The sequence below is a fragment of the Mustela putorius genome, unplaced genomic scaffold (assembly GCF_011764305.1).
Source record: "Mustela putorius furo isolate JIRA1106 unplaced genomic scaffold, ASM1176430v1.1 tig00000174_pilon_pilon_pilon, whole genome shotgun sequence".
Classification (NCBI taxonomy): domain Eukaryota; kingdom Metazoa; phylum Chordata; class Mammalia; order Carnivora; family Mustelidae; genus Mustela; species Mustela putorius.
The window spans coordinates 32,438,269-32,463,819 of record NW_025421304.1 but is presented as its reverse complement, the minus strand read 5'-3'; the positions used below and the strand labels follow the sequence as shown (position 1 = coordinate 32,463,819).

Below are 25,551 nucleotides of genomic sequence, written 5' to 3'. Positions count from 1 at the left end.
TCCATTTAAACCTTTAAAATATCTATATTGTAAAACATACTGTTTTATCATTCTTAGAAAGACCACTCTACTTGAAAATCTTATACATAAAATATACTGTAGGGGTGCCTGGGTTATTTAGTCAGTTAAGCATCTGTCTTCAGCTCAGGTCATGATCCCAGGGTCCTGGGTTCGAGCCCCATGTTGCGTTGGCTCCCTGCTTAGCAGGAAGCCTTCTTGTCCCTCTCTCTATTCCTGCCACTCTCCCCCCCTCGCTTGTGCTGTCTCTCTCTCTCTCTCTCTTTCTGTCATATATAAAATATATAAAAAATATATTTCTGTCATATATAAAATCTTTAAAAAATATATTTTAGTATCAGGGAGCCTGGGTGCCTCAGTCGGTTAAGCCTCTGACTCTTGGTTTTGCTCAGGTCATGATCTTGGGGTCATGGACTGAGCTTCACATCGGGCTCTGTGCTCAGCAGGGAATCTGCTTGAGTTTCTCTCTTTCTCTCCCTCCCCCTCCCCCTCTGCTCCTCTCCTTGCTCACAGGTATTTGCACACATGTTTTCTCTCTCTCTAAAATACATAAAATCTTAAATATGTTTGTATCTTGCTAATAATGCTATGCTTAATGTTTTTGTTATTGTTTGTTTTTTCTTGGATTTATTATCTACCTGAAATTTTTTTTGGTATAAGGAACAAAATAGAGATTATTTTAGGTTTATATTTTCCAAATGACCAACTGGTTATCCCAGTAGATTTATGGAATAATCACTTTTCCCACTGGTTCAAAAAATACCTTTATCATAAATCAACCATTCAAATACATGGTTTGGTCCATTTGGGGCTTTATTCTGTACCATGGAAACCACTAATTTTTTATTAGGTTTCAGCCTTTAGTTTTTGTTTTTGTTTTGTTTTTCTCTCCATCTTCCTTCTGTTCCATTCCAGCCAGGATTCTGCCCTCACCTGCTCCACTAGAGAAAGCAAAGAGCCGGACAGGGACTGAGCATCATTTCTGGGCCTTGTTGCTGGCCTTGGGGAAACAGTCTGACTTTCACAGCTGGGGCTGTCTAGCATGCCCTGGACACCGAGGTCATGTGGCCAAAGCAGGGAGTAAGCAACTCAAGGAAGCCCACGCAGGCGACAGGCCCTAGTCACCAAGACTAGAAGGGATGGGGGCATCCAAAGTGGGTGTCCTAGTGGTCATGGAATGGTAATGATTTCAGCAGGGAATGCAGGAGTGGGGAGGGGTGTGGAGGCAGGCTTGTGGCTAGAATTCTGGACATGGGTGGTCCTGTGTGCCTTCCTGGTATTGTGTCCACCCACAGCCTGTGGTTAGAAGCTAGAAGAACAGTGAGATAGTCACGTTTACTAGCAGGGAACCTAGGGTCCTTCTTGCAAAGTGCTGTAAATCTCATACTTCTTGGCCCTCTGGCGAGGGAACTGGATTCTTATCGCCCCACCTTCCTTCATCAAAATCAAAAGACGAGCTCCTTAAAAACAGATTCCTGGTCTTCTGGGGATGGTGGAAATGTTCTGTATCTTGATTTGGACATTGGGTACAAGGAAGCAAGCATATGACTGTCAAAACTTATCAAACTATACACTTAAGATTGATAACCTTTGGGTCATCTGGGTAGCTCAGTCAGTTAGGCATCTTCCTTTGCCTCAAATCATGATCCCAGGGTCCTGGGATCGAGTCCTGGTGTACAGCTCCCTGATCAGTCAGGGGTCAGCTTGTTCCTCTCTCTTTCTCCATACTCGGCCCATGCTCTCTCACGCAAATGAATAAATAAAATCTTTTTTTAAAAAAAAGAAAGATAGGTCATCTTTACTATATGGAAATTAGACCCAAATTTTTTAAAGGGAGGCAAATAAATTTCACATTTATTTAGTAATCATGCCTTTGGATATGCCTTATGATTACACGTGTTAGGTGTTAATATATGCAAACTCTTAAAGATTGTTTTTAAAAATAACCGAAGGATATGAATAAATGGTAGGACTTAGGTAGAGGGGTTCTTTCAGCTTGACTGCAGTTTAAAATTTTTCAATAATAAATCACTGGGGAAAAACTAAGTAGTCACATTACAGGTATACCAGAGAAATGTATGTTCTTAAATCAGTGGAAAAATAAAGCAACAGCACTTGAACTGTTACGTGCAACAAAGCACGTAATTTCTAGTAATATTGTGCTACTTTCCTAGAGCAGTCGTAACAAAGTGCCCCAAAGAAGGTGGCTTAAAATGAGAGAAATGTTTCATCTCAGTCCCAGAGACTGGAAGTCTGAAATTGGGGTCTGAGCATAGTTGGTTCCCTCTTGAGGCTCTGACGGAGCATCTGTTTGCCTCTTTCCTGGTTTCTTGGCTTACAGGTACATCCCTTCAATCTCTGCCTCCATCTGCACAAATGCACTTTTCCCTGTATCTCTGCATCTCCAAATTTCCCCCTCTCCTTTGAGGACACCAGTCATACTGGATTTCGAGTCCACCTTAACCCAGTATGACCTTAAAGGAACAGGATTACATCTGTAAATACCCTGTTTCCAAATAAAATCACATTCACAGGTTCTGGGTGAACATGAATTTGGTCTGGGTGTTGGGGTAGGGGCTAGAGACACCATTCTGCCCAGTACCGATATCATTAAACCACTTTGCCACTCAGACAACCTAGATGACATGGCTCAGTTGGTTAAGTTGTCCAACTCTTGATTTTGACTCTGGTCAAGATCTTGGGGTTTTGGGATCAAGCCCTGCATCAGGCTCTGTAATCAGCAGGAAGTCTGCTTGAGATTTTTCTCTCTCCCCTTCTGCCCCCTCCCAATAAATAAATAAATAAATCTTTAAAGGAAAAAGACTCTCTGGAGACAAGACCAGAAATCTGTGTTTTAAACAAGCACGCCAGGGCGCCTGGGTGGCTCAGTGGGTTAAAGCCTCTGCCTTCGGCTCAGGTCATGATCTCAGGGCCCTGGGATCGAGTCCCACATCAGGCTCTCTTCTCAGCAGGGAGCCTACTTCCTCCTCTCTCTGCCTCCTCTCTCTGCCTACTTGTGATCTCCGTCTGTCAAATAAATAAATAAAATCTTTAAAATAAATAAATAAATAAAAAATAAACAAGCACGCCATGTGGCTCAGAAGCTCCGTCAAATTTGCTGCCCTCTGTTCTAGAAAGCTAAGGGCAGAGGGAAAATGGGATGGAAAACTGGAAGGGTGAAAGTTGCTCAGTGGGCAGATCTCTCAGGATTACTTAAGCATCGGCATCCCCAAGCTCTGAGCATATGGCTTGGCACAGAGCAGCTGTGCAGGCCACCCACCCTCTCCCCAACGCAGCCAGAAAGAGCAGGGGCCTTGGGTCTGCAGCCCAAGACCTGTGCCCTGGTCCAGCTGTGTGTCCCACTGACTATGTGACACTGTGTGAGTAATTTAAACTCTCCCGGCCTCAGCTCCATCATTCCCTGCATCCCTACAGGGTTTGGTCGCAGGAGATCTGTGAGACCAAACATGTATGTTGAACAGAATCAGGATGACTACAAGCCCCCCCAGCCCCAGCTTCTGCTAAGAAAAGGTAGATTCCTGTAGAGAGAAGATGTCTTCAGAACCTGAGAGGCTATGTGCTCAGACCCTCTTGGGCACCCTGGGGGAGTTGGGGAGTGGTGACATCCTGGTCCCTCCCTGTTGTTGTCCCTTCCCCCCCCGCTAGGGTCTGGGGGTCTGTTCCGACCTGCTTCCCTCTTTCCATCTTCACCTGGACAGGGGCAGGGTTGGACCAGGGAACTCACCCCAGTCAGGGATGGACAGTCCCCACATATTAGGCTGGCAAAGGCCCCAAGGGGTCTCAGGGGTGTGCATAGTCACCTTTTTTTTTTAAAGATTTTATTTATTTATTTGACAGACAGACATCACAAGTAGGCAGAGAGGCAGGCAGAGAGAGAGGAGAGGAAGCAGGCTCTTTGCTGAGCAGAGAGCCCGATGCGGGACTCGATCCCAGGACCCTGAGATCATGACCTGAGCCGAAGGCAGCAGCTTAGCCCACTGAGCCACCCAGGCGCCCTGGGCCCCTTTTCTGATGGCCTGGATTGTCCACCTAGACTAGCCTCTGCTTCCGGGGATGAGGTTTCTGGTGACGTCCTCCAAGGGGGACTGTTTCGTGAGGAGAAGCCGCACCAGGTGAGCCCATGTCAGGGATCCAGGAGGCTCACACTGGCCTGTGGGTACCGGTACCCCCACATGCCCTGAGCGGGAGAAGCTGGGCACCGCTCCGGCACACACTTCCCACTCACTTTCTCTTCTTTCTTATTCCTGTCGTGAATGCAGGGGCAGCCACGGGCAGAGCCCCTCTCCTTGCAGCCGTCGTGGGTGGGTGAGAAGTGGGGGTGCTTTTGGAATGCCTCGTCACTTGCCATGTATTATTATTGTTTTCCTGGGGTTTGTACAGATAGGCTGTATGTTAAATGTTTTAAGGACAGGCCTGGCCTCTGATTTAAACCCAGTCTGGCAGAGGGCAGCTTATTAGAAATGAAAGCAAGCAGATCCCGCTGCCACATTTCTAGCTGTTGAAAGTGTCCCTGGAGTCCTCGGGGGTGGGCTTGTTAACCCAGAAGGAAGACTCTGGGTGCCGCTGTGGCCGGGGCCCTGTCCTCCTCCCTGAGGCCTGCCCCTTCCTACCTGCCCAGGACCCTGTGCTCCCCAGGCACGTGGGACGCCCGGAGCCTGCCCTCCTTCGGGCCTCCTGAGGCTGGGGGACAGCTGGACACACGGCCTGGGCATCAGCTCATTTCAGAGAAAGGGTTTCAGGCCAAACCCAGGCTGCGGGATAAAAGGCCATCTGTCCATCTCTGGGTGCCCAGCCCTGGCTTTCCTGAACAACATTCCTTTATGCCAGCCCGCCCCCCACGGCCCGCCCCCCGCGCCCCCGCCCTCCGCATACTGCTGCCTTTCACCGCCTCTGGGCCGGCTTGTTTGTTTGTTGTGCAGAGGGCAGGCTCTCTGTTGTTCTCTTTTCTCTCCCCAACCACAGACACCCTCCAAGCAAACCCTCCTTGGGGACCACAGAGTCTGGGGCCCTGGAGGAGGGCAGGGGGCTAAGGCCAAGTCCAAGTCAGGGCTTTGGGGGCCTCCTGGGGAGCGCTCCCAGAGGAGGCAGAGGAGGGCATGAAGAACCTTCAAGAGACAGCCCTGGAAGCAGTTTCCTGTCTCGCTGTCCCAGCCATCACATGAGACTTCTTGAAGCAGTGAAGCCCCCCGCTTCTCCCTCCTCTCAGGGAGAATCCCATAGGACACCACTGAGACACCAGCCCCACGTGCGGGCTGGCGATGGTGCTCACCGCGGACGTGGCCTGGCTTTCCCGGGGGCCGCGCGCCCCAGCAGAGGGGAAGGACCAAGGAGGCCAAGGTTTCCGCTAAAGACGTGGGGTTGCCTGACGCCCTCCCTCCACCCCGGCCCCGCTCCCAGCTCCTCTGAAAACTGAGCGGGGAAAACCGAGGAGTGACTTTCCAGCCCTGAGGAAGGGGACTGAGCGGATCTGGTAGGAAGGCTGTGTGGATGACAAGACCCTGGTTCCTGCTGTGTCCTCGGCGGAGGAGGAGACGCAGGTTCGTTGTCCACATGTCCCTGGATGCCTCTGCCCGTGGTTTTCACTCCTGGTTGAATTCCTTCTCCTTTGGCAGCCTTGGCTTGATCCCAAAGGAAACTGGCTCAGGCCTGGTGTGAGCTGGCCGGGCTTGCAGAGTCCCACGGCCTGGCAGGGGGGCTTAGGCGACAGACATCTGTGGTCTTAGGGCTCTGGCGGCTGGAAGTCCTAGATCAAGGTGTCAGTAGGTTTGGTTCCTTCTTGGGCTAAGAGGGAGAATGGGTTCCAGGCCTCTCCCTAGCTTCCTTGGCTCATAGATGCTTCACCCTCATCTCTGCCTTCGTTTTCACTCGGTGTTCTCCCTGAGGGTGCGCCGTCTCCAAATTGCACCCTTTTCTAGGGACACAGTCACGTAAGCCTAAGGCCCACTCTGAGGACCTCATTTTATTTATTTATTTATTTATTTAGATTTTATTTATTTATTTGACAGACAGCACAAGTAGGCAGAGAGGCAGGCAGAGAGGTTGGGGTGGGGGTAGTAGGCTCCCTACCAGAGCAGGGAGCCCAATGCGGGACTCGATCCCAGGATCCTGGGATCACAACCTAAGCCGAAGGCAGCAGCTTAACGCACTGAGCCACCCAGGTGCGCTGAGGACCTCATTTTAACTAATCCCATCTACAATGGCCCTACCTCCAAAATAAAGTCACATTTTGAGACACTGGGGGGCCAGTGTTTCAATGTAGGAACTTGGGGTGGGGTGGGCAGGTCATAGTTCAACCCAGAACAGGCCTCTGTACCAGAAAATGAGCCCTGGAGGTAACCACCTTGGCGCACGGCCTGTGTCTCCACCATGATTCCTTGCCCATGATAGACATTTGCCTCCTTTCCAGTCACATAATGGGAAAGAACTGGTAGAAATCAGCATCTGGGGACGCCTGGGTGGCTCAGTTGGTTAAGCGACTGCCTTCGGTTCAGGTCATGATCCCAGCGTCCTGGGATCGAGTCCCACATCGGGCTCCTTGCTCAGCAGGGAGCCTGCTTCTCCCTCTGCCTCTGCCTGCCATTCTGTCTGCCTGCGCTTGCTCTCTCTCCCTCTCTCTGACAAATAAAATCTTTAAAAAAAAAAAAAAAAGAAATCAGCATCTGCCACCCACTTCTGCTTCCTCTTGAAGCCAGTCAATCCTGTCTGCTAGGCTGGAGGGTGGAGGAGGCCGAGGGTCACCCCTCGTTGGACCTTGCTTAGAGCTCGGGCAGCCCACCCACCCAGGGCCTCGGTACAGCTGACCCTGTGGGCCTGCCTCATGTGGGTGCAGCCCAGGCTCCTCTCTAGACTCCCTGTTCTGGGCACGAGAACCCTGGCTCCTGCCTGCCCGAGAGTGTCCTTTCTGTGGCTGTGCCGTGAAGCCGAAGGTCTGCAGTTCCCCGGGACATTTCAAATCTGCAGACCAAGTGCCACGTTTGTGTTCAGTTTGGTTTGGCCCACGTCTTTTGTTTGTTTGCTTGTTTTAAATGCAAAGCAAATTTAAAAATCTGGAGATTTCCCCTAAAAAGCTGGTTTCCTGGCTTTTCTTAGAAACTAGAAGGTTTACAACCCCAAGTTCCTGCGTCACCCGACCTGGACCTAAGTCAGGGCTGCCCCCTCTGGTTCACCGCGGTCCTCTATGCTCAAAACCAAGGGACAGTGATCTTCCATTACTGCTCTCAGTGCATTTCCTTTTTTCTTTCTTTCACCTCTAGCAAAAGGGTGCTTCGTGGTTTTGTTTTGTTTCGTTTCATGGTACCTCATGTTTCCAAAATGAGAGCGAGCATCTATCCTTGTGGAGGTGAAGGATATGCCTCCATGTTTCTTGTGCAAACAAACTGAGTCTGTGTTATGAACCACACCCTGCCTGCTTCACTCACTGGTGTCACCTGTCCAACCTCTGAGGACAGGGCAGGAACTCGGGGCGCCCTCTCAGGGATAAGCAGTTTCTTGTTCTGAGGGTCATATAGCACGTTGAGAACAGAGCCTGGTCTCGAACCACGTCCCTTAGTCTTGAGGCAAACCTGCAGCATCTCGAACTAGAGGCTGGCCCCAGACACTTCCTCCGGCCCCCGGCTGCCCCCAAGGGCTTCCTCCTTGAGGGACAGGTATGTGGAGGACACTGGCGGAACCTTGGGGAGCTGGCGGGAATAACTCCTGTGTCGTCTGTGAATCTGGTTCTGAGAGTGCTGAACTCAGTGTGAGAGAGGGCGGAGGATGGAGCCCGGGGGAAGGGGCAGGGGTGTCCAGGAGATGGGAGCTGTGGCTTGGGCAGACCCAAGAAGTACAATGCCTCCCCAGCAGCTGGGAACCAGCAGAAGCGAGGGCCGGCCCTGCTGTCCCCCTGGCTTTTCTCCCTGCAGCTCCGCACTGCGGTTGGAGGACTCAAGGAGATGGGAATGCCCTCTTTACTGCCCCCCCATATTCCCCGACACAGTCAGTGGTTCCCACCTCAGAGTGGGTGGTGCCTGCCCGCCCCGGCTCCGGCTCCGGGGCGGAGCACGTGGGCCATTCTCGAGCATGCTGACCTTCTCTCTCCAAGTACACATGGGCTTTGGGAAACTCTGGGCAGCTCTCTCTCTACCTGCCCCACCCCCACCTTGGTGGCCTCTCCAGGCCTGGGCTCCTAGAGCCTCCACAGGCCACCATGTACTCATTATCGTATCATTCATTAAGCCCTAAATGCTGGTGCCTTGCCAGCTACCTGGGACCCGGCAGTGAACAGGACAGCAGGATCTCCAGCCCGTGGTACAGCTTGGGAGACAGTCACAGGGCAATGCATGAGGAGAGCAAGATGCTTTCCGCCCCAGCAGCACCCGGCTGCCCTGGTCAGGCTTCTCCCAGCCTTGGGTCCCATCACAAAAGTGCTTTCAGCCGTGCTCCAGCCTGCCGTGCCAGGGTGGAAAGGTCGGAGGCCCCGGGATGACCATTCTTGCTGTCCCACCACCACCTGTGTCCTTCAGGTGGACCCTGAAGTTGTCCCTTCCACAGGTGGGTTACACACCCCAGGTTAAGCCCCATTCATTCATACGCGGGCTGACCCTTCTGGAAGAAGCCTGAGAGCCTGAGTCCCGAGCGCTCCCTTCCCTTACCGTCGTACTGAAACACATGACACCAGAAGGCAGAGCCATTGCCAAAGGCTCATGAAGAATGCACGCGTTCTTCGCTTTCTGACACTCTTTTGGTTTTTGAAGATCTCTTGGGCGTGCTTCCAGGACCAGGAGCGCCTTTTAAATAATGCATTGTGGAAGTTTCCAAGAAACTTAAAAAAAAAAAAAAAATCTTTTCAAGCCTGAGTTATAGCCTAGTTCCCAGGAGTGACCTTTACACACTTCTGATTCATGGATGGTGTTTGCCTGTGGAATTCAAGGGTGAGCCCGGCTCAACTGTAAAATAAACACTGGGGCACGGAAGCCTGGAAAACGCGGCCCAGACCACTGTGTGCAGTGGCTCCCCCGAGGACTCATTCCTGGGACCCCACCCCCCCGCACCCCTCCCCCGCGCCCGGGCTCAGACGGGAGCGGCCTCCAGAGCACGGATGCGGGCCCATCTTCGGGAAGGGCTTCGTCCTGTTTGTGAGTGGAGAAGCCTTTTAGAGCTTTTGAACTCTCACAGTAGACTCGAGGAAGAGTCGGTGAGAGACACGCTAGGGGACCCTTCCTGGTGCCCGAGCGTGTCCTGAGCTCCTGGCAGGACCGACGTGCTGCTCGCCCTCACTCTCCTTGAAGTCTCCCAGACCAGAGGTGCGGACGGCCTTGTGATTAATAACCTGGGCTTCTGCCAGCCAGGGGTGCGGTCCGGATGAGGCCACCTGGGGAGCACCCTGCGTGTATGGTCCGTCTGGAATGCACTTACCAGGAGCCTATCTCCCACGACATTGCTACCTGGGGGCTCCAGCTCTGGGGGGGGGGGGGCAGAAGGAGGGAAGAGAGGGACAGGAGGAAGTGGGGCCGTGCACCCCAGTGCCAGGCTTCATTCATGGGGGTCTGGCCCAGGGTTCAAGGGTCCCCTCCCGCGGGAATCCCCATTCAGTGCTGGGGATGCGAGCCCGTGAGCCCGTGAGCCATGCCGTGCGGGCTCTCTCCCGCTCCCCTCCATTCACCTGGAATATATCCAGATGAAGGAAAAAAATGTCAGGGCTCTGTTTCCATTAGAAGCCAACACCTGTCTGTGAAACTGGGTTTATAGTAATTTTTAAGAAAACCTTAGGAGCAGGCTGCCTGGGTGGCTCAGTAGTTTTAGCACAGGAGTCTCGGTTTCAGCCCAGGCTGTGATCTCGGAGTCGTGGGATCGAGCCCTGTATGGGGCTCCATGCTCAGCGTGGAGTCTGGTTGGAGATTCTTTCTGTCTGCCCCCACCCCTGCAACTTTCGCCCTCAAATAAATGAATGAATCTTTTTAAAAAGAAAGAAAGAAAAAACACCTGAGAACTGGAACAAGTGAACATTTGCTCTACTTCCTGTTACTCAGAGTCTGTCAAGCCCCGCACCAGCTACTTTGAACCAAGAAAATAATTAAAAACAAAATTTTAGGTGGTAATTTTTCTGCATTAAAAAATATTTACAAGTAGGGCCCATTTTTTAAAAACAGAAATGTCAGTGTAAAGTTGCCGAGTGTCCTTCTTCAGAAAAAACTGCCCTTTATTCTGGAAGTATGCCTTTTCTACCTATTTGGTCTGGAAACTTCCTTTCAGTTTTGAAATACTGCTGCTAATAATTTTTTAAAATATATTTATTTGGCAAAATAAAAGCCTAGTGCACCTATATCCCTCTGAGGCAATTTTCATCCTGCTTATCCTGTTGTACTTGGCCAAAGGGCACCGAGGATATATGGCCCAGATTATTGCAAGTTTGACCCTTGTATCTGGGCACTGTCCTATCCAGAGGGGCATTTTAAGATGGTGTGTTTAGTGTCCTGGGCCACTTCTCTCCTCGAAGCAGGTTTGATTTCCATTTCCAAGAGGCAGGAACCCTGCAGAACTCAGGGTTTTATGATAACCCAGCAGCCAAGCCCACCATCCTTAGTACCTTGGGGAACCGTGGCCAGTTGGCAGAGAATACTGACACATGCCCACTCCAGAAATAATGATTGGGGCATTTAATATTTTGGGGAGCCCATCCTAGGCACCCTAAGAAAGAGGAAACGTATCCTGCCCTATTGGAACCTATCACACCATTGGACAAACAAGGTAATTGCCCAAACATAAAAAAACAACAAGGGGAAGTAAATTATAGATAAGCAACGGGGGCAGTGGGACGCATGGAAGGTATGATTTTTTTAAACGTTGGAAAATGAAGAGGTCATGCAGTTGTTTATACGGTTCCTAGGATGATGGCAGCCTGGGTACATAGTATGCGTTTGTGAATATTAACCTTCGTCGTCATCCTGGAAGGATGACATTTGAGAAGGAAAATACTGGCTGCAGGAGAAACTTCGTGTTCATCCAAGGGCATTAGAGCAGAAGAGTTTGGAAATAGAAGGGAAAGATTCTGGGAGGCCACCCAGAGGCCGACTTACAGGGGAAGTGTAGGAAGTGGCATCAGAGGGGACCACGGGGCTTTTGGGCCAGACTATGATGTGGGAACATTCTCCAGAGGCAAGGAGTGGGGTCAGGGTCAGAGAGACAGTCTCTGGGCTGGTGCTCTGGCACATCTTAGGTGCTCAAGTCAAACATGTGTGCTGGACGAACGGAGGAAAGCCGTGCGGGAAGGGAGATCTGTGAGAAGAGGCAGGGGCCACAGTGATATTGCACGGACACCAGCAGCCCCGAAGAGGAAGCTGATATGGCGCCAAGGCTTCCTCTCACTGCAGACTTCCCATCTCCGATCTCATTTCCAGGCTTTCTCTGTTTTCCACTCCCTACTACCTGCCCCCCGCCCCGGCCCCGTTCTGGGCATCCAGTCATCACCCACCTTTTGGGGCCCTTCAGTGAACAGGTCTGTGGGTCCAAACCACCTCCTGGACCACATCAGCTCTGCACATGATGCCCAAGCAGCAGCTCATACAAAAGGCTTCAGGTGACCATAAGCTAAGTGAATGAATGCCCAGGATGGCCGCCCAAAGGGCCAGTGGGAGTTCAGTTCCCCTGCTCTTCCACGCCAGGATGGCGCGAGCCCCGCTGGGTTCTGGACCGGTCCTGTCACATCTGCCATGGAAGAGGGACAGCAGGCCGATCCTGATGCTTAGAGACCCTGTTGCATCCTCCGATGGTCTCGGAGAAAGGCAGGTGGCAGGGGCTGGGGTGTTGACTGTCCTCAAATATGTGTCAGGCTGGCAGGTGACAAAGGAAAAAGTGTGCACAATCCTGGAGGGAAGGGACTGGAACCCTCAGAGAACAGTCCAGACTTGAGTGAGCAGAAACACAGGCCGTGTGGATGAGGGCTCTGTGCCCCGTGCCGTAAGGTTGGTCAGCTGGTTGTGCCCCTGAACAGATGTGTGTCTGCCGTTCAGGGAAATCTGAGAAGCCTAGCACAAAACCCTTCCCTGCCCTGTTTGGGATGGATGCAGAGTAGGATCCGATGACCCTACTTAAGAAAGGATTTGGGGTTCCCAGGAGAAAATAATTATCCAGGAGGGAGGGAGAATCAATACCGCAGTGGCTGGGGGGGGGGCACTCTGGGGTATTTTGAGGCTAGAACAGAACTAGAAGGGGCAGGTGTATTAGAGGACATTTATTTTGGACACTTAGAGAGTTTCACCATATAATAGCTATAAAACCCACTCTTCTCTGTCCGTAAGAGGTCATTCAAGACGCTTTTTTTTAAAGAATTTGCATTTCAGCATAGCGGTCCAGACTGAGGTACAGAACTACCCACCCCAAGACAGAAAGCCTAATTTTACTTGGGTAAATATGGGTTTCCCCCAGAAAATGCCAATATCATGGTCACTACCAGGTTCTCTCAGTTCATTTGGGAAAAAACTGTAAGGATTGTGCCAGTAGAAACCTGAAAGGACTTCTCAGACAGGCTTCTCAGTTCTTGCCAGTACCCTGCTTCCAAGGGCCCCCCCATGGCCACCAGCACCACGGTTCCCTTGAGTCCCCGGCAGGCCTCCCCTCAGCACGGGCTCTCCCCACCTTGCCTGCAGAGAGACGTGAGTTTCACCTACACACTGGCCTGACCTCTCCAGCCTCCCCCGGGGTGACATCAGGGCTAGCTGCAGCCATGTGACCTTCCTGGTACATTCCATTTCCTTTTGACCTGGCCTCTTGGCAACTTCGATTTCACCTTGAGCCCATCTGGGCATCTGGCTGCCAGTTCCGCCCCACGTAGGCTGCGGAGCCACGCATGGGAGTTCCTGGAGGGACGTCTCCCTCTCTCTCTGCTGCTTTTCTGATGGGCGTGCAGTCCTAGATGGCTCTGCACAGGCTGTGGCATTATCTTACCAGGAAGGGAGAGAGCTGGGGTAGTCACTGGCGTGACACAGTGAGGCTGCCAGGTACCTGGGGTGCCACCCTGTGACTCCCTCTGCCTGACACCTGCCAGGGACCTAGAGAGAGAGGCTGGCTGGGCCCCCTTGCCCACAGCATACCCACTAATGGCTCTCACTTCCCTTCAGCCTCTCTGCCAGCTTCTTGTATCTACCTATTTTCAAAGCCATTCAGTGTCCTTCATTTCCACCCTATCTGCCACGCCCCTGCCACGCCTTATCATGGGGCTCTCACCACTTGGGACTGCCTTGCTGTGGGGTGGCTCCCTGCTCCCTTGTCCTCCAGCCCCCCACCCCCATCCAGTGCCTTAGGTAATCACCTGTATCTTCTCTCCCCAGGGCTCCGTGGAGAATGGGACTGTGACCTCTGCGAACACTCAAAAGACAGACCCTTGGATGGAACCAAAGCTCAAAGCAGTGGATTGGGACAAGGTAGCTGGCACGGGGCAGGGCGGGGTGATGACCCAGGGCTCCCGGGACCAAGGCCAGAGTGTGTGGAGCACAAGGCTGTGGCTATTCACAACATTTTCCCAAGAGGAATGAGGATGGGGAAGCAGGTGCTCGCAGCTCACAGTCACGATCTGAGCCAACAAACCCCAGCCAAGGTGGCTGTGAGTGTGGGGAAGCTAGGCCCAAGGAGGTCTACGTAGACCCTGGCCCTGAAGACCCTAGAGGGCGGTCTCCCACAAGGACCTGGAGCTGGGAAGAGCACAGTGATGATTTCAGAAGGTCCAGACACACCCAGGGACCAACAATCACTCTCAGGAGTTGCCAGCCTAGGCCGGCTTGGGAGCGTGCTGAAGCCAGGGGAGATGGGGTTGGAACCATTTACAGCATTTGTATGCCTGGGAGACTGGGGGCAGGGGGATGCCAGGGATACACTCGGAGATCAGGGGGAACCAGCCTTGAGAGCCATTTCCCTCCAGCCCGTGCCATGGGACTATCCCAGTGCTGGAATAGATTTCACTGTGCGCGTCCGTAAATGCACCCTACCTGTGCTGGACGTCAGGGACAAGAGACAAACAGGACAGGGAGCTCACACCCTGCGGGGGGGGGAGGGGGAGGACAGCCCCATCCCCCACAATTATTCCCACATGGGGAGATGAGAACACAGGTGGCCCGAGGTGGGGAGGACTCCACAAAAGCTGACTGTTTCCTGGGCCCCTTTGGCCGGGACCCCAGGAACTCGGAGATAGGATCTGTGATGTGGAAATTGCCACGGCCTCTCGGGGAGCTCATCTGCCCATGGCAAAGACACCTTTGGGTGTGCTACTAGAAAGCTGCTGACAGATTGTTCTGGGGCCCATCCCCCTGAGGGAGGCATACAAACCGAAAGGGAAATGCGCCAGCCAGAGGGAAGGCTTGCCGCACAGCTCGCCCCCAGAGGGCTCCCCAGAAATGCGGTGCTGACCTCAACCCCTAGGTTGGCCACATGGCTTGTTGCCCAGGCCAGGGTCTGAGGTTGGGGAGGGGGTCTCGGTACAAGTGGTTATAAGAGGCTGCTGAGGACAAGCAGATCCTGCATTGCCGGCCCGGCCCCGGGGAAGGGTCCTCTGAGTCCCCCCAGGCCACACGTTCTAGACTGACCTGAGCCATGTCACTGCATGAGGCAGGACCACGAGCCATGGGATCCTGCTCCGCCATTACCCCAGGCCTCCAGCTCCACCAGAGGGGAACAGGGGCCTCCCCTCCCAGGGCTGCTCCTGGCTCCTTGCCAGCACAGCCTGACTCACCTTCCCTGCCAATCCGTCATTCTCTTTCGCACACTTTCTCTCTTCCTCCTCCCCCTCCTCCTGTGTCTCTGGGCTGAGAGACAGCATGGAGACCTGCTCTAGAAAGCGCCCCCCCAAGCCCCCGCCACGGACCCCACTGGGGGCCTTGGGGGCAGCATGGAGAGCTGGGCTTCCCAGGGAGCGGGAACAGTGCTTTGCTAGCTTTTTCTTATTTTGGAATTCATCTACCACATGGTCCATCCCAGCCCCCTCTGGGGAGTGGAGACGCTGCCAGAGCCTCCAGGCCAGAGGCTTGGGTGGGCCTTTTGAGTCTGGACCTTGAGGAGCTGCGAAGGGAGGCCTAGAGGTGGTAGCTTTTCTTCAGCTGGAGTTCCCCGGGCCTGGGGTGGATTTGCACACCATTCCTAGGGCAGAAGGACTTTCCAAAGTTAACCCTTAGTGCTTTGCATTCTACGGGAGCCCCTCTGGGTGCTGCCAAGGAGGGGAGGCTTAGCTTCTAGAACCCAGCCTCCTTAGCCCTAGGAGCTAGAAGAGGAGTGAGCTGTACCGGAAAGAGTGAGGGGGAGCTGAGGTGGGTTACCAGGGCAAAGGGTGGAAGGTTCTAAAAAGACAGCAGAAAGGGCCAGGAAGTGGCCCAGGGTGCCCCGCCTTGCTTAGAGGGGCAGTGTGCTCTGACTTTCAGGCTCTGCGTGGGATTTTACTGGAACAATTTCTAAATCATTCCTTGGATCACTCAGTCAGGCAGGATCCAAGCTTCCTTGTGGGATGAGAAACCTCACCGCAGCTCCTCACCCTACACTATGCTCTACTTGTCTCTCCCTATGTTCTGGAACCCAGCCAGCCTGGAGCTTGCCTGGGTACAGGTGGCCAGAGCGGCCCAGCTTCTAGGCACACCTGTCCTATTTGTCCCACTGCCTCTTTCCACCACTGACTGCGATCTCATCACAGCCCCGCCCCTACCCATACCCACGGCAACCCCCTCCACCCTTCCCATGTTGGGGGCCAGCCTTCCGGGAGCCAGCGAGAGCTGGTGGGGTTGGAGGGGTTTCCAGAACCTCCCCAGGCAGCAGGGTTAGCCCTGAATGAACGTTTCTTTTATGGGGCTCTAACCACGTGCCAGACACTGGGCTGGGCTGTTTCTCCATATTATCTATTATCTGATTTAATCCTTTCAACAACAGGACAGGTTAGGTATTAGACTGATCGTGATTTAACTAATGAGGAAGAGCCCAAGTCTCAAGCCTGAAGTGACCCGCTAGTTGGCCTAGCGGTGGCCGGAGGTTACTGCAGAGCCCCCTCCTTTGCTGTGTATCTGGGACCCCTTCCAGCCTGACAGCCACCCTGTCCTGGGAGAGGGGTTGAGGCTGAGGTATAGGTATAGGCTTCCTCCCTACCCTGCCTTGGGGGAATCCAGAACTGTTCCCACGGGCTGTTCCAGGTCCATGCGGGCTACCGGAGGGTGAGACCCTGGCTCTTCCCCTCAGAAACAGGTGGGATCATCCGGCCACGGGTCTTACAAAGAAATGTGCACCAGGGGGCTCTCCAGCCCCAGGTCCCCTGTGCATGCATCCCCATGCACATAACCCTTGGCTTCAGGGGCTAATCCGGGGGGTCCCCAGGGCCTACACAGATGTTGATGTGGGCTTCATGGGTTTAACCTTTCGGGACCCTCAGATAAGTCGCTGAGAACTGGGGAGAAGGGCCCCTGGATCAGAACAAGCACCCCCTTGCCCAGCCCACATCTTGGGAAGGGTCAACCTCAACACCGTGGGAGCAGGCCTGGCTCAGCTCCCCATACTCTGTCCACCAGTCACCTTGGGTCTCCTTGGGCCTTCTTTCTCACCTTGACCCTCCCCAGAGTAGGCACTGAGAGAGTCCAGAGAGAGACCCACAGGGACCTCCTAAAGGCTGTCCTTTCGGGGCCCTGGTCTCCTGAGTCTCACTCTCTTGCCCAGAGCTTCTGGCCCCTCTTCCAAAGTGCACAGCAGGGCTCAGAAGATAACCCAGGACGAAAACAGGCAGGTGCACTGGGTGGGCACTGACCTCTGTGTCCCCATGAGGGCCGTGGACGGGGCAGACGGGGGCACAGGACATACGCCTGGATGGCCACACAGAGCTCCAGACTTGTTTTTCTGCAAGTTGGAGGAAATTATTCCCACCCTGTACTGTCTGGGGTTTTCAGGAGGATCTGGAAGTGTAGGAAAGAGTAGAGAAAGTGTGCTGCTGGTGAAACACCAGCCAGCCTGCTTTGGGATGGGGACAAGGCAGGAGTCTCAGCCACTCCTCAGCCCCGAGGACCGAGGTCCCCATGACTTTCTGTGTGACATGGCCAGGCCTTCTCTCTCCCTGGGGTCAGGCCCTCCACCCCTGTTTCCCGGCCACACTCATCCCTGAAACCTCATAGGGGGAAGCCTGAGGCTACTACTTCCCCTGGGTATAAGGAAGAAGAGGATGGACTGGAACTGACTCTGTGGGCTTGAGCTTGTCCAGCTGGGCCCCCCATTAGACTGTACAGGACGGGTCCATAATGCCCCTGTGAGACCCTCAAAGCCTCTGTACTGAGGAATTCACAGCCATAGGGGGCCTGAGTCAGCTGAGAGGACCCCCCACCCAGCCCTGTGGTTAAGACCTCCGGCTGGCTTGAGGGCAGGTCCTGTCTGCAGCACAGACTGTTGAGCATCTTACCTCAGTCTCCTCGTCTGTAGAATGGGGTCGTCTCGGGCTCTAGCTCTCAAAAGCACAGCTTGTATAGGATAATGGACACGAAGGCTGGGCCCAGGGGGCCTATGATGGGGACAGAGAAACAGTGGCTGGGATTCTGGGAGAGCTTCTTGTCCTCACTCCTCTCCCCACTGGGCATGGCTGGTTGGAAGCCCATCCCTGACCGTCCTGGCTTGGGAGGCATCCCTGGAGCCAGGAGTTCTGTGGTTTGGGTGGACGTGACCATCCAAACAATTGCTCGAGGTCAGGGCTGTGGAGGTAGGAGGAACTGCTGGCACCGAGCCGCAGGCCCCTCTCCTCCATGTGCCCTGTCTGGGGAAAAGCAGAGTCTCTGCTTGCTGCTCCTGAGCTGGGGTGGCCCCTGGGAAGAGTTCAGTGCCACCTGGCCCCTGTGCTGCCTGGCAGGAGAGGAACCTGGGGGGACAGGGAGGCCCCCTCCCAACCCTGGCAGCATGCAAGCCCTCCCATGCTCCCTCTGGGCAGCCAGCTGCCCTTTCCCCCTGCAGGCCCTGCTGCAGCTGCATTCCTGACATAGCCCAGGACAGCCCTCCCCCTCCCCCTCCCCCTCCCTTGGGTCCGGGGCAGAGCCTGGTGGGGGAGGGGAGTAGGAGCTTGGCCAAACTTACCGCCATTTGCATGTGTTTCTTGGTGCCCAGCCTGTTGCACAGGATTTTTGAGTTCATAAAAGGACCCCCACCCCCAACAAGCAGTTTCTGGGCATATCTTCACCCTCCTCCACACAGTCCGCTTGAGCTGGGTACCCCTGAGTGAATCACTTGCTATCTCTGAGCGCCAGGCTCCACATCTGTAAAAAGAGGATTTGCTATTGGGAAGGTAGCTACAGGAGCCCGCCCCCCACCACCACCTGACAACCGGAGGTGTGGCCAATGGTCTGTTCTCTCCTTTCCCTACTCAGCCTCATACAGAACCAAAGGCCTCTCTGCCCATGTGTTCCTTGTGTTCCAGAACCTCAAGAAGTATGGGTGGGAAGTGGCAGGACCAGGTGCTAGGAGGGGGTGAACCAGAGCCAGTTGTTTGGAAGGACTAAGGAACCAAGGGATCATGAGCCAAGGTGATCCCATCAGATTCTGAGCTGTCCTCTCTCACCATCCCCTTTCTCAAGAGCAGTTCCCATCCAGCTGCCCTGCTGGAAATGCCCCAGTGAGTGAGTGAGAGGTGCTGGACATATTAGTGCCCAGCGGAGAATTTCAGTCCGTGATCAGACTGGAGGAGAACTGAGAAAAGGCACCTCGTTGGCGCACGTGCTCTCCAAACCAAGGATGAGCGTATGGTGAATGGCCCATCCCCCAGGAGATTGTGTGGAGGGAAGACTGGGCTGGGGGGATATGGGGGAGCGCCCACTCCAAGACCAACCAATCCCATTTCAAGAGTCATTTCTCCCCCTCTGGGCCTCAGTGTTCTTTCCCCATAAAATGGGGAGGAGGTCAGCAGGCTTGGATTTCTGTACTTGGATGGAAGTCTCACTTTATTTCCCCTGGAATAGTGGGCTAAGGCTCCAGTAATGGAAATATAGGTGTTGGCCATTGAGGACTGAGGGGGATGTTTGCAGAGGGGAGAGTGAGTGAGCCTCCTTCGGATTCTTCCAGGATGGTGCTTGAGCCACCAGAGTGAAGCAGAGGGCCACCTCACAAAAAACACACCATGGGCTAGACATGGAGTCAGGTTTGAGGCCCGCCAAGGCCAGTGAGTGGATCGGAGGTAGCCTTACAATCAACTCTAGACAGCAAGTCTGCCGTTTGTACAGTGGCCAGTGACCACTGGTCTACCCAAGGAGGGACCAAAGTCATCTCCAAAGACCAGATGGGCCACAGGACATTGAATGAGAGAACCCTGTGTTCAAGGGGGGGGGGGTGCTGCAGAGGCTGGACCTGTCCACCACACCTGAAAACAACCAGCCCTCCATATCTGCTGTCCTATTGTTCTGCTCCCTTTGCAATAATTCAGGCTAGAATTATTGCAAAGATTCAGGCTAGAATCCCAGTTTGCTGCTCATCTAGACATATATCCTGTGTCACAACTGAATTAAGCTTGTGAATCCTATGCTGTTTTCTACCCACTTATGAAATAAGGGCAAAATGGATCAATAGGTACATATTTGCCCAAACCTTTGCTGGGCTGAGGGTGGGGCCTGCCTGCCCATACCGCTGCGTTATAGCTAGAAACGTTCACTGTCTCAGATAGCTAAGTCTGAATTACGTGCACAAATGGAAAAAGACATCTAATGTTGTATGTAACATGCAAAAATGGAATATATAAAATCCAGGGGTTTCATTCCGGATAGATGGTGATAAGTTAAGGATGCATGTTATCATCCTTGGAGCAGCAACTGTGGGAAAAATACAAAAGGGCATAACTAAAAAGCCAATAGAGATTATAGTATAGAATATTTCAGGATGTCTAGGTGGCTCAGTCAGTTAAGTGTCTGCGATCAGCTCACCTCATGATCTCTAGGTCCTGAGATCAAGCCCCACATCGGGCTTCCTGCTCAGCAGGGAGTCTATTTCTCACTCTCTCCCTCTCTCTCTTCCCTTCCCTGTCATTCATTCTCTCTTTCAAATAAATAAAATCTGTTTTTTAAAAAAATAATATTTAGGGCGCCTAGGTGGCTCAGTGGGTTAAGCCGCTGCCTTCGGCTCAGGTCATGATCTCAGGGTCCTGGGATCAAGTCCCACATCGGGCTCTCTGCTCAGCGGGGGCCTGCTTCCCTTCCTCTCTCTCTGCCTGCCTCTCTGCCTACTTGTGATCTCTCTCTGTCAAATAAATAAATAAAATTCTTTAAAAATAATAATAATATTTATAAATACTTGGTTAATGCAAACAAGACAAGAAAGGAAGGTGGAGGAAACAAGTAGAAAACAAATAGCATGATGGTAGACCTACCCCAGTATTAAATGTAAATGGACTAAATACTCCAATTAAAACTTAGAGATTGTCTGTCTAGATCAAAAAAGCAAGACCCAACTATATGCCATGTTCAAGAGATGCACTTTAAATGTAAAGATACGCTCAAGAGGAGAGTAAAGGGGTGGGAAAAGATAGACCATGCAAGCACCAAGCATAAAAAAGCCCAGTAGTGGCTCCATTAAAATCAGACAAAGTGGGCTTCAGGACAAGGACAAAGGACCAAGATAGCTATTACCCAAAGATAAAGGAGCCAATTCATCAAAAAGACAAAACTGGGGAACCTTGGGCAAGTTACCCAGTCTCATTTCCCATCTCCAAAATAATAATAGCAGTACCTGCCTCGTTAGGGGTATGGTGAGGATCAAATTATTGAATCCCAACGTGTTTAGAACCATGCTTGGCACATGTCAAATGCTCTGTGGATGTTAGTTCTCAAGGTTATTGCATTTGGGACAGAGCCTCAAGTTCTTAACCATGACCCTGGCTTTGCTTCCTCTGAGGTGGGGCTCTGCAGGCTGCTGCAAGATAGGGTGTAAATACAGGCCACTAGCTGGTTCCTCCAGTTCTTTTTCCTGGTAGGTGGTGCTGTGTGCGTGCGTGTGTAGAGACATGAGGCCGAGGAATGGAAGGAATGAGACAGCATGTACCCAATGAATCTGTTTCCTATGACACCCAAGGGAGAAAGTCAAGGAGGAGTGGAGACAGGCTAGGAAGTGAGCAGGCACCAGGTGGAATTTGGGTGGTTGCCTGGTATAACTGGTGCTGAATGGTATGTCTCCAGGCTGACCTGAGTCATTTCCTAACCTGAGAAGCAGGAAGGCAGCCCCTATGTGGGAATTACCAAGTTCACATGGCAGGAACCACAAAGATCTTTGGAAAGGCCCAAAGATCTTTGTGGTTCCTGCCATGTGGTCACGGGAACAGAAAGAATGCCCAGAGAATTCCCTGCTTGCCCTGAGGCCCCTACACCCCTGCTCCAAGGCAGTGGTAGTGGGGCTGTTTTCACCTGTGGCAGGGCTTGGAGATCTGCTAAAGCTATGCCAGCTTTGGCACGGAGGTCTGGGTAAGAATGACGCTCCAGCCAGGGATGCGGGAAGACAGGTCTCTGCATCACTGTTGACTCCTTCTCCCAGGCTCAAGGGCTCTTCCATCATGTATACCTCCTTTTCCTCTCTTTGACTCTCCTGATACTATCTCCTTTCTCACCTTCAGTGGCTACTCCCTTATGCTGGAGATTTACTGACACCCACCCCACACTGGGCACATCTCAGCCTCTCTCCTGTTGTGGGTGGTAGGTCAGAGCAAGCTGGCTTTTGGAGACGAAGAGCTCCAAGAGGTAAAGGCACTTGCCTATTTCTGATAAATGGCAGAGTCTGGCTTTCAAGATGGTGCATCACTAAAAATTCACTGTTCTTTACTGGTTTTAGTTTACTGATTTTGGTCCAAATTAATCTTCTTCAATACCCGGACTCATCAGAAATCTTTGAGTTTTCCTGTGCCTAGAGCTGTAGCTTCCAAGTTTATTTTATCTTGTATCCCTACGACTAAAACATTGAGCATGCATTCTCCATTGTATGTCCATTTTAATTATGTATAAATTATTTGCATGTGGGGCTCCTGGGTGGCTCAGTGGGTTAAAGCCTCTGCCTTCGGCTTGGGTTGTGATCCCAGGGTCCTGGGATCAAGCCCCGCGTTGGGCTCTCTGCTCAGCGCAGAGCCTGCTTCCCCCTCTTTCTGCCGGCCTCTCTGCCTACTTGTGATCTCTGTCTGTCAAATAAATAAATAAATCTTTAAGAAAAAATTATTTGCACGTGCTAATGTACTCTTATATTATGTACATTAGAAAATATTCATATGTGGTTTAAAGATGAGATAAATATATCACAAATAGAAAGGGTCTCTAATATTCTCTCCCTGCATCTGCGGATCAGCCTGGGAGTACCCCTAGGATATGTATACATCCCTACCTTGAAAACAGTTGGCCTGGGGAAAGAAGTGCCCACTCATGGGCCTGGTACAGGGTGTTCTGCCATCTGAAGGTGTCCGCAGATTTCTTCCTACTGCCCTGCAGATCAGTGTCAAGGTACCAAATGGGCCACAGTCATTCTCAACTCCACGTCTTCCTCTACACCCTGCCCCTCTCCTCCTCTCCTTGTCCTCCATATTGTGTGAGCTCTAGCCCAACCCCTGGGTTTTCTGCAAAGTCTTTTCTTCAACCTGGACCTAAGCATTTGTACCAGTCATTCTACATCCTGCTCTCAGCCTGCCTGTATCACCGCTAAACAAACTATCTTGATGGAATGTTCCATGTTGCCAAGCATTTTAGGCAGGTACTATTATTATTACTTCCATCTAATAGCTGGGGAATCTGAAGCTCAGAGAGGTCGGGGAATTTGCCCAAGGCCACACAGTAAGTGATGGGGCCAGGATTTATACCTGGACCTGACTCTAGAGTCTACTCTGATTAATCACTAAGCTAAGTAAAGTGAAGACGGTCATTTACATTACTGTTTATTTTTCTTAGCAGCTTGCATAAAAATACATACATACATGAAATATCAAGCAAATTTGTGAATGAATGAATGAATGAATGAATGAACTGCTCAGGTCAACATCAAGAAGGAAGCCAATGGTAAAAGGGAAAAGGCCTCTTATTACCAGTACAGAATGTATTGGCTCCTGTACCTAATGAGTCCTGGGAAGGACTTTAGGCTTCAGGCATGGCTGAATCTGGGTGCGCAGGTGTCATCATTCAGATTCAGTGTACCCAGCTCCTGGTTTGGCTGTTCTCTGTATTGACCAAGTCCTCAAGTAGGATCTACTAGCAAATCTAAGGTTGTGCCCTGCCAACTTAGCATCTCCAGCAGGAGGAAAGAAAGGGTGTCTGACAGTTCATTGCATCAACTCAGGTCATGGGCCTGTGCTAGATCACATCTCTGTGACCAGTGGGCTGAGATAAGCACGTCACTTCTGGGATCACTGAAGTGGAAGGGTGGGTAGCGCCCTACGGACCACGTGAGCTGAGATGGAGGATGGGGATTGGGGTATTGGAAGAATGAGTGTACACAGGTGTGAATATCAAGTCCACTTGACTTTGTCTCTTGCAGGATTTGGTAGACTGGCAGAAGCCCCTACTGTGGCAGGTAGGCCACTTGGGAGAGAAGTATGATGAGTGGGTCCACCAGCCAGTGATCAGGCCCATCCGCCTCTTCCACTCTGACCTCATCGAGGCCCTCTCCAAGAGTGTCTGGTGAGCCCTGCTCTGGGCCCGTGGTGGGCTGTCCCTCTCTCCTGATGCTGCTAGTCAGATACAGAAGGGGAAGGGGCGGTTGGGGCCCTCCCCAGAGCCTCGAGCTGTATTCTAAGCTGTTGAGAATACTGGAACGTGCCATAGACATACTCCATTCCTCTGCAGGCTTATCCACTGAGTGAGTGGCAACGTAACATGTAGCCGGAACCACTTTTGATGTCACCCCTGTTTTAGTCCAGACTCTGGAGGATTTTCCAGCTTCTAAAGGCCATGGGAATAATTTTGCCTGCAATTGGCTCCTTTGCCACAAGAGGTCAGCATCCATCCAGCTGCACAGAGTCTTACCACAGGGATGCAGTTCTTTGCTTCCAATAACTTATCTCAGAGACAGAAGCAGATAGACTTACAGTCTCTCTCTTCTTTTCTCCTCCCCACCCCCAAAGCAGTGTCCCTTTGGCCCTGTGTCTCCATAAGCTTTTCGTGTAGGCTTCGGTCTCATTTATCCCTTCCTCTAGTTGAGAGATGCATCTCTGAGGAAGCTGGACGCAGTCGAGCCCCAGTGCATGTATCTCTCTTACCCTGATGGCTCTCCTGCAGGTACAATGTCCCCATCATCTGGATGCCCCTGATGCTGTACTTCAGTTGGTCCCACTACCGAACCCTCGCTCAGGGCAACGTTCGACTCTTCGAGTCCTTCAGCACAGGTAACGTTGGTTCCTTCCTGGAGGCAGGAGATTCCAGTGTTGTCTCTGGTCCTGAGTTTTGAAGAACCTAGAACCCCAAGCCACATCATGAACATTTATAGAGGAGACCTATCTATAGCGATAGACTCCCAAAGAACAATGGCAGGCTCCCCACCCCCAACCCCAAATGGATAAAGGAAAAAAAAACAAAACAGCCACATGTTAGCAGAAAGTAAATGAAATCATTTCATAGCAATAAAAAAGAGGGCTTCCTGCTGAGTCTAGTGCTATGAAATGTGACTTGGGCTAGTTAAGAAACGGAATGAAATCATTGCACTAGATGCACAGCTGGGAGCTGGACTCACAGTGCCCCCATGAGCACAGCACAGGTTAGAACCTGGGAGAGAAAGATGTGGAGATATCCTGCCATGTTCCCTGGGCAGAGGCCCATGCAGCAGAAACCCTGACCTGGAGTACCAACCCCACTAATGACTATGAGCACTTACCAAGTGCCAGGCCAGCTGCTTTCCAGGGACCATCCCCCTCAGCCCTCCCAGCATTTCCATGAGAGTGGTACTGTCACCGTGCCCTTTTAGAGATGAGGAGATGGTGCCTCAGACAGGTCAAGCTGGTGGTTCAGGTCCTGTGGCTAGGACGGGCTTGGGTGTGGCCACTTCCGCCAGCCTATTGCCCTGCTTGTGCCTCTAGGAATAAGCCGCCTGCCCAGGTGGTCCCCTGTCCTAGCACAGCCAGCCTCGGGGAGGTGCTAGCTCCCGGGGGGGGGGGGGGTGGCTCAGACCGAGGTGAGGTTGGGGGACAGGCAGGAGAGGGCTGCTGTGGGTTGTTGAGGTAGACTTTCCTCTTCTGATTGCCTGTCATGTTCTTGACTGTGAACCTTCAGAGGCCCCCCTCTCTCTGCCAGACATGGGCTCCTTCTCCCCACGCTGCAAGGCTTCTTTCCTGCCCACCTCTGCCGGGAGTGGCAAGTTGAGGGCCTGGATGGCTTAGGTGAGAGGGACCAGGAGGCTGCAGCGAAGAGAGCCTGTTTTCTCAGCTGGCCCTGGGAGGGGTGGGGATGGACAAGCTGCAGGAAGTCCCCCAGCACCCAGAACTGCTCCCGTGCACCACGGGTTAACACGCCCGCCCTGCAAGCCAAGGTTACCCTTTTCTGCCCACGCTGAATAGCTCAGGCACAGCACGGGGCTTGTTGCTCAGAAGGCCTGCTCACTGAATCG

General features: G+C 52.5%; 1 protein-coding gene across 1 annotated transcript in view; it reads left to right on the top strand.

The window, feature by feature from the left end:
- The window catches only part of FA2H (fatty acid 2-hydroxylase), a 45,429-nt gene that overhangs the window by 10,370 nt on the left and 9,508 nt on the right, over positions 1-25,551 (top strand). Inside the window, exons 2-4 of the mRNA XM_004754006.3 lie at positions 13,344-13,436; positions 23,491-23,633; positions 24,231-24,337. Coding sequence (XP_004754063.1) covers positions 13,344-13,436; positions 23,491-23,633; positions 24,231-24,337 — 343 coding nt within the window. The remainder of the gene's footprint in view (positions 1-13,343; positions 13,437-23,490; positions 23,634-24,230; positions 24,338-25,551) is intronic.